A 16,934-nucleotide genomic window follows, 5' to 3' on the forward strand; every position below is an offset into this window, starting at 1 on the left:
CGAAATAAACCAGTTGTGGCCGTTTCGCACATCGTCTGAACTGTGCCTTTACAACCTAGTGTTTTAGGATGAAAAGGTTTCGCGCAAAAAGCAACAGTTCCAGGAACTCTTTAAGCAACCGGAATGCCAATGACGACAAGGGGAGCCAAGGATGAGGAAAAGCAATACCGCCCTGCCTGCCCGGAACGCACAACACAGTCGCATCGTATATAATAAATTGCGTCAATGAGCGAATGGGCACCTCGCGCTGCACTCTGTTGACTTAACAAGCAAGGAACTTCACTTTTTGGAGTCATGTAATGCGCGCCTTGGCACTTTTGCAGACGCTATTGTCGTGACAAGGTCTTCACTTACCCTTGCCGGCACATATGCTCTGGACACGTGTTGACTCGAATGTTGTCCGAACGAACAATCAGCACGGTACAAACCAATGTGCTTGGGCTAAAGATCGACATCCGCCGTGTGCTTGTAGGAGAAGGCCCGGGTACTGTGATTTTGGTGCAGTTGAAAACCTGTGGGGCAGAAATTTCCGGAAGCTCGTTTTAACGTTTCTTTTTTTTTTAAGGAAGGAGGCTTCTTATTGGCGTGGCTAGTGCATCCAGTTGTTGTATGTAACCACCGGTGGCACATACCAGAGAGAGTGATCCTTGGAATGTGCGCTAAATGGCGGTACTTGTATATGATGAATACATGATGGAAATATGCAAGACAGCTGTACTTGGAGTGTTCACTAGGGACGTGCGGACATACCCGAGAGAGTGGACCTTATAGAATGTCCGCTGAATGGCGGTACTTGTATATACTGAATACATGACGAAAAGATGTGAGATAGCGGTACTTGTAAGTGTTCACTAGGTAGCTGGATGGATGGATAGACGGACGCGCGGACAGATGGATGGATGGATGGATGGATGGAGCACGAACGGACGGATGGATGGATGGATGGAGCACGAACGACGCACCAACGGTCGCACGGATGGACGGACGCACAGACGGACGCATGGACGGACGGAAGCAAGAAGGAATGGACGGACGGAAGTACGGACGGACTGACGAACGCTTTGCCCCACTAATCATCATTCACTCCGTGGATATTCTGTGATTTTTTTTTGGCGACTACACCTACATATTTTGTGTTCCCTTCTACTAAAATTTCAGTTGGAAGTAGCGCTTGTCCTGTGTCCTTCGCTCGCTTTTCGTACGTGCATTTTGCCCTTACAAAAGTTATCAGCCATGGTTTTGTGTTGTGTGGAGGCATTCACATGCTTCGTCATTCTTCAGAGAAGCGTGGTATCTGCTACACACTTGCAAATAAATTTGCGAAATTTTTCATGCTGTGACTGACGACGGTAAAGAATGATGCCTGAAGCTTTTGTAATCCGTTGGAGCATTCGGCAACCTACTCGTTACGTAATTCGCATTGTGCGACGCGTGCTTGTTCTTTTGCTATTCTAAACCGTAGTATTAATATATTCCTTTCTGGACATGAAGCCTGCCCAGGGTCAGTTTGCAAAAGTAGTTTCAAGCCCCAGCGTGACCCTGTGGTAAAATACTAAATATGCTCAGTGAATCCGGGTTCAAGTCCCAGTGTTTCCGTGGTGTTCCTCATTTACTGAGTTGTTTTTTTTTTCTCGTTTTGAGTGATAGTGTTTACGGAGACTGGCGGCGGCGGCGGACAACTACGGTGACAAAAATGACCCTTGTGATCTCATACCTTTCACTATAAAAAATGAGTTGGTGAAAGCCTATTGAGCATTCATTTCTGGACAGGTGTGCAGAGAGAGAGAGGGGGGGGGGGCAAAACTATTTTTTTTGTCCTTGCTGAGGTCAAGGGAGGCGGTGCCCGGGAGACTAGCCCCACCATAGCACCCATTGCTCAGGCGGTGGCCAGACCTTGGGTCTTGAAGAAATCTTTGACCCGCCGGACTGTGTTTATGCGGGCACGCGCCGAGCAGCATAGCGTTCCTCGCGGCGAAAGGCTTTCATTGCCCTGAGATTCAGAAGGATCCTTCTGAATCTCAGACCGAGTAGGGAGCCTACGTGAACGGCCGTTCATGTAGGCTCCCTAAGACCGAGGTACTTGGGCTAAAGATCGACATCCACGGGCTTGTAGGAGAAGGCCCGGGTACTGTGATTTCGGTGCAGTTCAAAACCTGTGGTGCCGAAACTTCCTTAGGCGTCTACTACGGCCTGCCTCTTCAATGATATCGTGGTCCGTAAATTAAGCCAAATCAGTAATTATATTTATTTTCTACACAGCACAGACACGTACCGGTATGCACAGATGCCACGGCCAGTTGAGTCTGCGTGTGTGTGTGCTGCGCATTGAAGTCATGACTCGGTACAAACTAGACCAGCTCTCCGTATTGTTGCTACTAATAATTATGCTCTCATGGGGCCATAACGGTGACGGCTGCTCCAGCAGGGCTCGGAAATACGTTTTAGTTGGGTGAACTTGTGTGCGGAAAATGAAGGTTCAAGTACAAGCAATTGAAGCTGCACTTTGATAGCGGCGCGAACAGCGTTGGCCGTCGACTAATCTGATGTCTAAGGCACGTAGACATTGATAAATTCAGCATCGAAGCTTCTAGCATTGCCCTTGGTGCTCATAAAGGTCACGAATAAGGCTGACCATCCTCGTCCCGGGGCGTGATTCTCAACGGGTGTCCACTCCGGTATTATCTGGAGCTCGCCGAGAAGCGTGCTCCTAGTCTCCGGTCTTTCTGCCGCTGATTGATTGATTGATTTGTGGTGTTTAACGTCCCAAAACCACCATATGATTATGAGAGACGCCGTAGTGGAGGGCTCCGGAAATTTCGACCACGTGGGTTCTTTAACGTGCGCCCAAATCTGAGCACACGGGCCTACAACATTTCCGCCTCCATCAGAAATGCAGCCGCCGCAGCCGAGATTTGAACCCGCGACCTGCGGGTCAGCAGCCGAGTATAGCCACTAGACCACCACGGCGGGGCGATCTTTCTGCCGCTATACGTCGTTTCGACGTTTCACCGCAATGAGTGCTGCCCACAAAGATCCACTTTTGGACGCGTGCACCTCTGAGGCCGTGCATGAATTCGTAAGGTTAGCCCTTGAAACCGTTTGCAACCCTGTGTGGTGTATGTCCAAGGGCACGCTACTGTGGCTGAAGCACACGCCTGTTAAAGATACCCGGTTGCTCTGCGTTGTAGGTTGAATTGTGGATCAAGAAATTATATACGAAATTGAAATAATTTTCTTAAGAAACGGCAGATCCCAGACATTGCGAGAATCGATCTAATGCGGGGCAGCCATCAATGAGCCAATCATGCTGTACATAAGATGCATAGGATATTTACATGTTAGGACCTGTCTTTATATTCGTCCTACAGTTCGATAATGCAATAACGATTTTGGTGTATACCAAAATAGCAAATGGCCGCGAGCACACCATGAATATTACATGTGAATCATGCTGTACATGACATGCATCTGATAACTTTCATGTTACCACCTGTGAGTTATGTTTTCATGTACACACGTCACAAAATACCAAATTTAATGTACATCAAGCTAGCAATCGGGCCGCAAGAATGCCATGAGCGTCGCATGCAAGTTATGTTGCACACGGCATATCATGATTTTTATATCACCACTTGTCATTTATGTACAGTACCGCTCATTGTTAAAGAAAACACTCAAATGAACACCATAAATATTGCTGGCCATCTAACAGCAAGTGGACAAAGAAACAATCTTAAGGTACAACATTAGTCTGTCAAGGAGAGATAGAACGCTCGACCACAACCCTTAAGCAAGTCTAAGCCCCTATAGTTTTGTAAGATAGCGAAAACCAATGTGCTGTGCACTGAGCTGTTCCATTTAACAGTGGACCCGTCTGTATGCCATACACTCACGTAACACTCACGTCGCGCGATATGACGCATATCAAGCTAGCAAAACGGCTGCCGGTGTACCATGCAAATTATGTTGCGCATGACATGTGCGTCATAATTTTTGTGACCTGTCATTTATGTTGGTCATGGCTATTTTTGGATATACCAAGTAAACGGCCACTGAAGTACCCCTACTATATCGTATAAAGCATACCATTTATGACAACCTATGATTTTCATTATATGACCAGTCGTTCAAGTTCATCATACAGTCATGTTTTGCAATACCAAGTTTCGTATGAATCACATTAACCATGCTGTCTGGAGAGCACAATGTCGTAGATAGATAGATAGATAGATAGATAGATAGATAGATAGATAGATAGATAGATAGATAGATAGATAGATAGATAGATAGATAGATAGATAGATAGATAGATAGATAGATAGATAGATAGATAGATAGATAGATAGATAGATAGATAGATAGATAGATACGCTCAAAGTCGCCGAAGCTCATTAAGAAATGCTTCGCATTTAAAACTCAAGATGTCTTAGAGAAACACACCGTGGCCATACGCAGCACAGCCACCATGCATATGGGTTGCGCTTGCGGGTGATCATGAAGTAAGATAGCTTGCACTGGCGTCACTGACATTGGAGCACCAATGGTGGGTCGTGAACTATGTGATGTCACATTAGTGTTATCATAAGTAAATTACATGCCGATTTCTTCGAATGCTCCACTGACATAATTATCGCACTGGAACAGGCCAATCGCCGTGTGATTATGCTACCTTGACGTCATATAAGCTGACATGTTAGAGCCATGCGGGTTGTTCGTGACATTACGTTCAAGCTATCAATATTTCAAAACGACAAGACTTGAGCAATAGCCGGTACCAATTCCTTTACTGTGAAGGTACGTTCTTTTTACGGTAGTGAGATTCCCCGCAACGAGCAACAGTGCTCGCGACAGTGCACTGCTTCCGTTTGGAAAATTTTCTCGCCCGGCCGAGCACTTACGTAGCAGACTTGTACACGATACAAAAAGTAACCCATTAGAATTACAGTTAGGCTACTTTCTTTTTAATGCAATTGATTATGGTGCTCGGTTACAGCCTCAGAAAAGTAACTGAGAAATATCAGAAATGTAAAATATTACTTTTGCGTAACTATAACATTTTATTGCCGTTACGCAATAACACAAGTTTCCTCTTACAACGAACTCTACTTTGCCTTGCATTGTAGGGGAAGCTGGAGGCGTACTCTGACTTTTGTGACGTCGTGTTACACACTGTTAAAGGACCCTTAAACGACTATATGAGTTCAAAGACGAGGACGTGGTTTATTTCGTGCCTTTATTACCCTTTGTACCGGCGATATCTCCTCCTCACCACTTCTTGAAAGCACGTGTACAATGTCAGCAATATGCGAAGGGTGCATCGGGATTTCGCGCTTGTCGGCTGTATACGGTAGTATCTCCGCTTACGTAGTCAGAAACACACATGATAAAGCGAAATCAGTTGGTAGCAGTCGACTAGTCATGAAACCCAAGCAAGAGAACGTCGGCGACTGCATGACCAGCGCGTCCACTATGTTATCAATGCCAGCCAGATGCGCCCGATCCAGCTGTTCACCACCCTCTCTTCTAGCCCTTTCCTGCTCTCTCCCATCACTCAGGCTTCGCCTTTGCTTTGCTGTCATGCGGAAGAGAAGCCTTCTTGCAGTGCCCCACGACGGAAATAAAATAAAGTAATTTTTTGTTCATTTGTGTACAGATTCTTGGGGTGGTGTCTTGCATTACTCGTTATCACAGCGTTGGTGGTCACGCTGGCTCTGTAAGTGGTACGGTGTTTTGAGATAGCGTGTCGCTGTTCGAGCCACAATGTGGGCAACCAATTGGAACATGTCACGGTGACGCCGGTGCATAAGTAGCGCAGTGAGGTGACGGCGGCAATGCTTGCAGCCACAATGAAGGAGCACGAAGGAACACTCCAGCAGGGACTCGCTCGCTGGATTCCCTGCCGACCGGTTGTGCCATCGTGATTTCTGACGACTGCGCAGCTCTGGCCGACTGGGTTGGTCCTACGCAACCTCCTGCCACCAGTCCCCTACGACGACGACAGCGTAGCTCTGGCCAACTGGATTAGCCCTACGCCATCTCCTGTCACCGACAAGAGTTCTCGCCAGTGGTGCCCCGTCCTCGGACTCCTGCAAACGTGTCCATCTTTCCTGTCTTCTCCTTACTTCTGTCGCTCCCTGTCCCTGTGCCCCGCTCTCTCCTTCCTCTCTCTCTATCTCTCTACCTTTTAATCCTATCCTTTTATTACCTTCTCTACCCCCATCCCTTGTAAGCTACTGTTGAGGTGTCCTCCCCCTGAGAGACAGTTACGGGGCTCACTTTTCTCTGTTCATTTGTAATCACCCCCCCCCTCCCCATTCCGACAGACGTATTGAATAGGGGCACACGTCTATCCCGTTTATACGGGAAAGCGCTCGGAAGCCCATGTGATGCAAGCAGCAAGGGGCTCTAGCCCTAACTAAAGCCCTACCACTCCTGTGGCGTCGCATCACGACCACTTTCACCGACGGCTCCCGTTGAAGGGTGCGCGTTTGCACTGCCATTGAACGAAACAAAGGAGGCTTTGGGATGATGTAGTTCACAACCGATACTTTTCGTTTATGGACCAATGGAGGGCAATACCCTAATGACGTAACGTTTAATCACCGTTATGACGTCAAGAAGCGCTTAAAAAAACTCCAAGAGCACAAGTTTTTTTGTTGTTGTTGCTCCTTCAGATGTGTTTAGGAGACCTTTATTTTTTCGTGGGAATTGCGTTTCAGAATGGTTGCCGATTCTTCCGCATCTATTTGCATCTAGTAGTAGGCGAAACAGTACTAAAGCTTTGAAGCTAAGCCGAAGAATCAAACAGCTGACACTTACGTGGGGAAAATGTGCTATTTGTAATCTATATCAGGCAACTACACTCTAAAAAAAGAGCGAGTAAAAAGGGTGTCTGTTTGTCCAACAACAATAATCGTCATCTATATTGTGTTCCGTCCTTGCGCTATCGCCCCGCGCCCGGTACATTTTGGTCACAATCGACATGCCCATTATCAGGGTTACATCGCATTCTCGATAGGAAAGTGGCCAGCGCCGAGTTGTCAAGAAAGGAAGCGCACGCAAGTCTGATTATTGTTGTGGGACAAAAAAAAACACCCTTCTGACTTGATATTTTTTTAGAGTGTAGAGAGCCGCTCTCGTACATGCTGCGAGAGTGTGCTTCGACCTGACAGTAGGTCTGTTCTGCGCCCATCCAGCTTCCAAGACAAGATTGGGCAGTCCAGCGGGTGGCCGGAGAGGCAAAGCATCGAAGTCCCCATGAGGGAGACTAGAGTCAGATTTGTTAATGAACGAACCTTCAACAAAATTGTTTCGATCTATCCATGCATAGCAGACACTACAGGCCATGTTCAGAATTCCACGACTATCTCTACCCCACTACGTTGTCAATGACTAAGGAAGATGAACAGCGATACCGTGGCCATTCGAGCAATTGCATCGCGACTGTATAGGCAGCAAGTTACATAGGGTGAACTTAGTCATGCGCCTGTTCACTCTAAGCCAGCTGAAGTTAACTGTATTGATATTTTGTTTAAAAGGCCAACATGTCAGAACGCCTAAAATATCGATAACCTGAAGGATAATCAGATGTAGGCGATAAAGCTTATGCTATATCACAGAAGCTGCGAAAAAAAAAGGCAGCACGTGCTCAGCATATTGCCATGAAGGGTAATATTTGCGAGCCAGAACTTGGTAAAAGCTCGGGGTGCAACAGGTGTGACTTCAGAAGTGTAATGGAATACGTGTTTTAAAAAAAGTTTGTATCAAAACCGTAGGTGTGCTGGCTGCGCCGGTGCACAGTGTTAAACACTAACAAAGCATGTGTCGTCAATGGCCCCTCTTTATTTGCATCTAGAGTAACTGGTATGACATGATGATGATGTAGGAACCAAGTAAGCGTGCGAGAGTATAAAGTTGGGTGTAAATATGCTGACCTATATGAAGGCTGTTTCAAGAAACGCTTAAGCGCTTGAACAGTTCAACCATGAGGAGAGTAAAAACGTTTTCTACCTAAAAGCGTCGAAGTTCGAAGAAGCTGGCTTCCTGGTCAATATTCAGGACGCGTGTCTGAGAAACCTGCTGATCGGCGACTGAGAACACGTGGAATAGAGAGATTCGCAGCCGAGCCCGGACAGTCCACCCAGCAGACCCTTCAGGACACTTTCGTTGTTGCCGTGGGCTTGGACGGCACCGGTGAGCGACCGCAACATGGCCGCGACAGTGGGGTACTTTCGGACGGCGTCCTCGGTGATCTCGCAGACCGCGCGGGTGCGGCATGCTTCGGTGTCCAGACCGACCACTCGAAGCAGGTCACGCCCCACGTCGGCAGACATGCTGTCCGTGACGATGGCGCCGAACGCGCGGAAGCTGGCCTGGAGAAGGTGGTCGACCACGGGAACGTACGTGAGGCCGAACAGCGATAAGTAGAGGAGTCCCAGCACCAGTAGGACGGGCTTCAGGGCGCCCAGGGCTACGGCGATGGCCGGACCAGCAACAGCTAGAGCCAGAGGAACGAGCGAGACCGGAATGGACCGGCTGGCCTCAGCGACGTCCGTTGTAGCCTCCGAGGATATGTTGAACATTATGCTGCTACCTGAAAAAAAAAGACGGCAAATAAAAGCCCAAAGTTCGCAGAAAAAGCTCAAGTAGATAAAAAGTAGGGGGAGTGGTACTGTTATTTTTTGACAGAGGTCATAGTCAAGGGCATAGCACGATTGCGACACGATGTGTGGACAAGCACGCACGACAGAGTCGTTACGCGTAAAGCACTGCGATAGCTGCTGTGACTGAAGAATGTGCTTCAACGAAACGATGGAAAAGCATCACCAGGAAGCAATGAAGAAAGGCAACGGCTAACTTGCATCGATTTTCTATAACCAGAAGAAACACCGTAAATGATAGGCACAGTAATTTAAACGTTATGGTAGTGAGCGTAAAGTTCAATGCGGCAAAGCTGCGAATTCAGATGTGAAAGGAAAAATAACGCGCCCGAAATACTTACCGCTGACAATAACCAGACGGGGCAGCAGGACGAGAAGGGAAGCCAGCGTAATAGCCTGCATCGTTGAGATCACCGGGAAAGTAGCGTGCGTACGCCGAGTGTACTGCTGGTAAGAATCGTGCCTGAAGCTTTGCGTGAATGGTTTATATAGCCTTTACACGGCAAAGCAGTTTGCTACTACATTATCTCATTCTTATCGCAGAAGCTGTAAGTTCTTGCCTCAATGTTGCTATCCTCGTTTTGCGGATTGGCATGATTGACGATTGTATCTTTCGGACGACAAAAAAGGAAGTGGGCAGATGAGATTGGAAACTCACTATTCCTACACAGGAAGGTGACGCCCCTATTCTCGTATCGCTACAAAACGTGGGTGGATGGATTTTAGCCTCGTACGAACTTCAATCATGTGAGCGACTGTAGAGGTGATTGATTGATTGATTTGTGGGGTTTAACGTCCCAAAACCACCATATGATTATGAGAGACGCCGTAGTGGAGGGCTCCGGAAATTTTGACCACCTGGGGTTCTTTAACGTGCACCCAAATCTGAGCACACGGGCCTCGACATTTCCGCCTCCATCGGAAATGCAGCCGCCGCAGCCGGGATTTGAACCCGCGACCTGTGGGTCAGCAGCCGAGTACCTTAGCCACTAGACCACTGCGGTGGGGCAGCGACTGTAGAGGTGGGAGAATAGGATAATAATATTAATAACTAGGGTTTTACGTATCAAAACCACAATAGGATTATGAGAAACGTCGCAGTGGAGAGCTCCGAAACATTTTGTCAGCCTGGTGCTAATTAACTCGCACTAACATCACACACAGTATACATGGGCCTCTGCTACTTCGCCTCCATCAAAATGAGACCGCCGCGGCCGGGATTCAGCATATAGCATTCCAGTAGATTGCTGCGTATAGCAAAAGTTATTTCGTTAGTTCTTTTTAGAAAACTTCAAAACTAAATTTCTTGTGAAATTTAAATATAGACCTGCAGTGGCGCAGTGACGGGGTGATACACCGAGCCCGTGCCACCCATTCTTTCCGAGCCCCCGAAAATATTTTCGCCACGGCACACATAGCGAAGCAATACCATTTCAAAATGAACCCCCCCCCCCCCCCACCCTGTGTCCCGAAAAAAAAATTCATTCTGCCTACGCTCTTGACTGTCAGAAAGCTTTTATTGATCGTCCACGCAATTGGTTCCCCCACTGCAAAGAAACGTAGCGCAGTGCTTGTGTGTTTTTTTTTTTGTAGGCAAACTATAGTAATTTGTTTTTGTGTATACGCAGCCTTACAGCCTGCTTATATCGAGTGAAATCTGCCACGGTGGTCTACTGGTTAAGGTGCTCGACTACTGAACCGCAGGTTGCGGGATCGAATCCTGGCCACATTGTTGATGAAGGCGAAAATGTTTGAGACCCGTGTGCTTGAATTTGGGCTCACATAAAGAATCTCAGGTGGTCAAAATTTTCGGAGCCCTCTACTATTACGGACTCGACAGTGTTTTATGGACGTCGAACTTCCATAATTATCAATAATGTCGAACAAAGAAATTATCCGTGAAGCTTTGAGGCGGCTTGATTTTCATCTGTGTTCTCTCGTTAAATGACCGTATCTTCGTTCCGAGAACTTGAAATTATAGAGTACATGCTTACAAGGTAACCTGTCTTAGAGATTACGTTGCGCCAAAAATCTTCTTTTATCTGAGTATTCCAGACACTAAAAGGCCCAGAAAGTTATTTTTATTATTTTCATGTATGACTTTAGTAGTGCAATAATGAAACACGTGCAAGTTTGACGTGCAAGAAGCAAGAAGGTCGTTACACATACGCATGTGTCAAACCACCGTCAAACGAGAAAAAAAATTATGGTCCATCTCCCCGAAGGGAACATTGATGGGATGCGAAGCAGCAGCAATGCGCTGCTTCGCTAGACACGGGAGGCGGGTTGGGTTTCGTGTAAGTTTCATCACAGACAAACGAGCGGAAAGTGTGTTTTCATTCGACGTGTGGTCGAGCATTGCAGGCGGTGGAGAAAGTGAAGCGAGAGAGAAGTGAGTTGCGAGCGGGCAGAGGAGCCGTCAGCTGCGGCAACAACCCCTAAGACTGCGGGCGCTGCGGCGAGCGTGCTGCGGGTGACGAGAGAGTGACGCCAGCGTGCACCTGCAAGAGAAGCGTGCGAGGGAAGCGGGACGTCAACGCGCAACTGCGGCGTGGCCTACCTGGCACCACTCCAACACCTGCGGCGAAAGGAACGCGTCATGGTGCGTTCGTACGAACGCACGTACGTGCGGCGTTACACCCATTTGGTGAAAGAGCTGCTTCGCATCTATAATATAACGCAATCATGGGGGTGATGGTACTATGGAAGGGAAGTCTTGTTGTGTAGTCGTGGCTCCTTTACAATTTGATCCGAATAAATACATACGTCTTTCTCTAGCAATCGGGTACACTTGTGAAGGCTCTGTGGAAAGGACAATTCAGTTTCTGGATTTGTCTCTGGCGCCTAATGAGCACCACGCTTGCTGGGAGTTTGTCTCCATGTCTAAGAAGCATTGGCTCAGGTATTCTTATAGTGATTCAAAAAGTGTAAAATTTGCCATCCTGTTAACATAATTTTTTCTGCCCTAACCAAGTCTTTGTCCACAGAATGTCATTTATCATTCTAAGTCAAGTTAAACGTCTCGAACTTGGAGCTTTCCCTCTTAACGTCATTGCTCCCATATGTTAAATCTTTGAACAGTTAACAGTGTTCAGGCAAAAATGCGTAATGGCAAATCGGGAAGTGGTGAAGGCTAGCGGTGACCCCGTATATTTGGAGTATCTTCATCCTATAAGAAAGAGTGAATGAATGAATAAGCTTTACTCGATGTCCGGCAGTTTCATTTAGGCGAGGTTGCGGAAGAGGAGATTAACCCCTGTTCCTTTCCACCCTCCGTCGATGATGATGACGGTGCCTCAGGTGACCGCTCGAAGTCCTTGGATCCGGGCGGCATGTTCGGCTTGCCGGACGGCCAAAGCTGGTCGGCCAGCTAGTCGCTGGTGAGTGCCGCCTCCCAGTGGCAGTGAAGCAGAGCCAGCCGATCCGCAGCAGTGACCGCAGTCGCGGCGGCAGCCAGCCCCTGCCCTCGCGCTGGGGCAGCAGTTAAATGTTGACGTCTACATTTCCGCCAGAAATAGGAGTAACAGGCTAGGTGACAAAATTGACAAGCTGTTCTCTGGTGCGAGTGTGTCGTCTAGCAGAATGTGTGCAGTTAATGCACCGCATGGTGTATGCAGTTCATCACTCCCGTATATACCGTTGCGTTCTCATGAAGTGCAAACAGGTCGCTGCCTCGACATTCTACTGCGAGAGGATCACAGATAACTATTTAAAGTGTGCGCCGTAATCCAAGTTGACTGCTTGATTGATTGATTTGTGGGGTTTAACGTCCCAAAACCACCATTTGATTATGAGAGATGCCGTAGTGGAGGGCTCCGGAAATTTTGACCACCCGGGGTTCTTTAACGTGCACCCAAATCTGAGTACACGGGCCTGCAACATTTCCGCCTCCATCGGAAATACAGCCGCCGCAGCCGGGAATCGAACCCGCGACCTGCGGGTCAGCAGCCGAGTACCTTAGCTACTAGACCACCGCGGCGGGGCCAAGTTGACTGCTTACTGTGCCGCCTGTGCTGTTGAAGAACTCCCGGGAGTTCTTCAACACGACCACTGTTTTCGGGATCAATACGGTGGACTGCCGATGCATTCGGTTTCTGCAAAAATGGCGACACGTGTTTAAGCACACCGTCCATTGCGTTGTTCGAATCTGAGTTGACTGACTTGCATAATACTTAAATATAGCGCCTGGAATCTTTCTGCCAATCGCATATGATGCGTGCGCATTTTCTATTCTTCCTTCTTTCCTTTCTTTTTTTTTCCTTTTTGTTTGAATATAGCACTCAGTTGTCGGTCAGCGATAGTGCTGCGTGTTTCGTCTTCATCGGAAAGAGAGATAATGGTAACATTAACAGAGACAGACAAAATTGCCGCCTATCCGCGCGCTTCGCTGCAAATGTCGTCGAAAGACGATAGTCTTCTGCCGGCCGTACTACATGAGTCCTGGTCCCATCCGTGGCCTCCCGTGATGCTGTTCTCGTACCATTTATGTCCTGGCATCAAACACGCAATGAAAGTTTGAACAAATTTCATTTGAACGAATTTCATGCTGGCATGTCATATGTTCGTACCTTCACGACCTACCAGTGATGTTTTCGTCGCTCTTGGGCGTCATAGTTTGCAAAGTAGAACCATTTTTGAGACATTAATGTATTTTATTGCGTGGAAGGGTTTATGGCATGTACTGTTGGTACGTCGAAATAGACACGTGCCGAAGTAGGCAGCACAATATCATCGGCAAGGACTTTAGAGGCGAAGCATCTCACGGTCGAGTTCAATCCGGTGTGCGGCGTGACCACATTTGCTGCGCATGCATGTCCTTTACCCTCTCTCTCCTCTCCTACAATCATTCCTCTTGCCTCGCACCGCCGACGCCCCACCGCGGTGGTCTAGTGGCTAAGGTACTCGGCTGCTGACCCGCAGGTCGCGGGTTCGAATCCCGGCTACGGCGGCTGCATTTTCGATGGAGGCGCAAATGTTGTAGGCCCGTGTGCTCAGATTTGGGGGCACATTAAAGAACCCCAGGAGGTCAAAATTTCCGGAGTCCTCCACTACGGCGTCTCTCATAATCATATGGTGGTTTTGGGACGTTAAACCCCACATATCAATCAATCGCACCGCCGACGCAAGAAGCGTCATCTAGCCTACGCTCGCTCATCCTCTATCTCATCTAGGCATCTCTCTCCATGGGCGGCGTTTACACTCCCAATGCGCATGCATGTCCCTATCCCCCTCTTTTCTATCCTACGTCCCTTACCCCCACTCTCGCCTCGTAACGCAGACGCAGGCAGCTACTGCTAGCGAGTTTCTTGATTGAAAAACCAAGTGCTCGCACTGCACAACTAAGGTCAAATTGTATGGGTCGCAAAACTTGGAACGAAAAGTGTCAGAAACCTACTGCCACAGATATCAACGCCCACCGACGATTGAAGCACGACTAGGTAAGGGGGGGGGGGGGGGGGGCAACCAAAACTACTAACTTCGAAGTTTTCTTCGAATAGTCATTTTATGTATCTCGAAGATAAATGTAAATGTAATTTACGGTTTATCTGACACCTGGATAAATGCTTCATTGCCTCCATTTTTGGTCGAGTGCCAAGAATGGAGGAGGAGGGGCGTATCCAGACAATCTGCTATCAGAGCTTGTTTTGACTTCGGCGCAGTGCCAGGTCAACGAAGCATCGCTCACTTTTGCGTCGTGGTTTCATGCGCACCTTCGGTAGTTTATTAACGCGATTGCATTAAAGAGCTTGTTTAGCGAGAATTTTGTTGTCGGCGTCGGCATCGTTGGTTGTGAGCGAAAAATCATCTTATGCGTGACCAAAAAATTGACAACGATGCATAGGAAATAAATGATCAGAACGCCCGTGCCAGAGTGGGGATTGAACCCGGGTCTTTTGAGTCCGAGTGGGGACCAAACCAGGGTCATTTGCGGGGCAAGCGGGTGTTCTATCATAGAGCCACGTGTATAATTTCTTTCAACATGGTATTTAACAGAATGCGTATTAAAATATTTTGCACACAATATCGCTCAGAGCTGCAGGACTGCAACAGTGCAACTCTGCTGAGTGCGGTCCTGCATATGCGTCTTCCACAGACTGTGTATACCGATAAGGAAAAACATATCGTATGGCACTTCATTAAGAGATGTTTACATAAAATAACTAACAGTGTATAAATTACTTATATTTCCTAATGATTGATTATTCATATATTAAATTACGCTCATTGTCGCTATAGCAACAATGAGCGTAGGAGCACTGCTTAGATAGAAACTCGAAGTCTAGGGGGAGTTCGTCATCATCCGCTGCACAACAAATGTGGCGAGGCTGAGCACGTCCCGAAGATGGGGTACCAGTCCGGTCTAAAGTCAAGCTCTTCATAAACATCCTTCAAGTGAACAGCCGTCGGATGACACGTGTGGAGAAGAGGTGATTGGCTCTGAGTGTGGTCCTGCATACGCATCTTCCACAGACTGGGTATACCGATAAGGAAAAATATACCGTATGGCACTTCATCAAGAGACGTTTGCATAAGATAACGAACAGTGTATAATGAAGGGATGGTGACAACAAAAGGGAACAACAAGCATCATCGCAAAGTAAGGCACCACGAGATCGGCGCTCGAGCTCCTTCATCTTCCTCGTCCTGTCGCTATCTCTAATCTTCCACCTGCCCGTTTGGTTCGCCCAATAAACCTCTTTACATTTGGTGGATCGTGCTGGGTAACCACATCGCCTACAACCTGGAACTCCAATCCCGCACCCTGCCGTCGACCATGCAAGTTGACGCTGCCCAACAAACAATACCTCTCGCGGCCGCTAGTTGCCACGGCCCGGTTCATCAGCGAGACCCCCCGGTCTTTGCGGGCACCGAAGACCAGGATGTCGAGGACTGACTGTCGTCATACGAGAAAGTCAGTGGACCCAACAGGTGGGATGACGCTGCTAAGTTGGGCACTGTCAATTTTTACCTCACCGACATGGCCAAGCTGTGGTATACGAACAACAAAACCGAGTTCGCGAATTGGTCCGCCTTCAAGGAGGCGATATGAGCCGTTTTTGGTCGTCCTGCCTTACGGAAGCTACGCGCCGAACAACGTCTGCGCACACGGGCACAGGAGCCAGGTGAAACTTTCACATCATATTGTAGCGATGCTGAGGCCAACCTGTCGCGGCAATATATAGAAAATGTGATCAATCTCTGCCGGCGCGTCGATGCTTCCATGAGCGAGAGTGCGAAGATACAGCACATTATGAAGGGCGTCGACGATAACGTTGTCTAGATGCTTCTCGCGAAGTCTCCTAGCACTGTGGCAGAAGTAGTGACTTTGTGCCAAAGCTATGATGAATTGCGGAGGCAACGAGCTCAGACGCAACGCTCATTCCAGACAATTCAACAAGTGACCGCACTGGACGTTATGACTGACCAGACAAACCTTCTCGCACAAATGAAAGACTTCGTGCGAGAGGAAGTGGCTCGGCAGCTTTCTCTGCTGCCTTTTTCTCAACGCCAGGAGCTCTCGCAGCAACAGCCACTGCGACACTCACCACCATTGGCTCCCATGCTCCGACATGTGGTCCGGGAGCAGATTTCCGAGGCTATGCCGGTGCCCTTGCAGCAGCCCCCCGTCACCGCGCCTCCTACTTACGCTGAGGCACTAAAGCGGTGGCAGCCACACCACACCCCGTTGTTCCAGGGAATGCCGTATACCTCAGCCCCAACTCAGCCGTCCACCGCCTGGGTTCCTCCCATTGCCACCACAGCCTCAACTTACCCGTCTGCCGCATGGGCTGCTCTCCTCGTCGCCAATACTTGAAGAACGCTCGATAACTGGCCCGTCTGTTTTGCATGTGGCGGTCCTGGCCATATCGCCCGTTACTGCCGTCGTCGCGTGCCGGGATACACAGACGCCCGGACACAGAACAGCTTCATGGACCTTCCTCCATCTCGTCTGGAAACTTCTGGCACTCCGTCAAGCTCGTCTTCACGGGAATGTCCGCGTACTATGTCTGGTCACTCCCCTTCACCCCGTCGTCGCTCCCTGTCACCCATGCGTCGTCGGCCAGCTCCTGAACACAAGGGAAACTAACCGCCGCTGTTCAGGAGGCAAGAACTGCGCTATCGAAATGCTCAAGTCCTCGCACATTGCCGTCGAATATTGTCGAAGTTTTTGTAGAAGGTACTCGAGCATATGCTCTAGTGGATACCGGTGCTGCCATTTCCGTGATAGACGCTAAACTTTGCCGCAAGCTCCGAAAAGTGACGACGCCTCTT

At 48.4% G+C, this 16,934-nt stretch overlaps 1 protein-coding gene across 1 annotated transcript; it reads right to left on the bottom strand.

Annotated features, from left to right (window-relative positions):
• Positions 1 to 7,822: 7,822 nt before the first annotated feature.
• On the bottom strand, positions 7,823 to 9,163 carry LOC119172415 (uncharacterized). The gene is made up of 2 exons (XM_037423514.2): positions 9,002 to 9,163; positions 7,823 to 8,593 (listed from the first exon to the last, which is right to left on the bottom strand). Exons 1-2 carry the CDS (start codon positions 9,060 to 9,062, stop codon positions 8,055 to 8,057), a joined length of 600 nt encoding a protein of 199 aa, XP_037279411.1. The 5' UTR covers positions 9,063 to 9,163; the 3' UTR covers positions 7,823 to 8,054.
• Positions 9,164 to 16,934: the final 7,771 nt, after the last annotated feature.

Source organism: Rhipicephalus microplus, chromosome 4 (genome assembly GCF_043290135.1).
Source record: "Rhipicephalus microplus isolate Deutch F79 chromosome 4, USDA_Rmic, whole genome shotgun sequence".
NCBI classification, from domain to species: domain Eukaryota; kingdom Metazoa; phylum Arthropoda; class Arachnida; order Ixodida; family Ixodidae; genus Rhipicephalus; species Rhipicephalus microplus.

Coding starts and splice junctions, on each gene's coding strand:
- LOC119172415 (XM_037423514.2), bottom strand. CDS start 9,062: ATGCAGGCTATTACGCTGGCTTCCCTTCTCGTCCTGCTGCCCCGTCTG. Junction 8,594..9,001: donor CCGTCTGGTTATTGTCAGCG/GTAAGTATTTCG, acceptor TTTTTTTTTCAG/GTAGCAGCATAATGTTCAAC.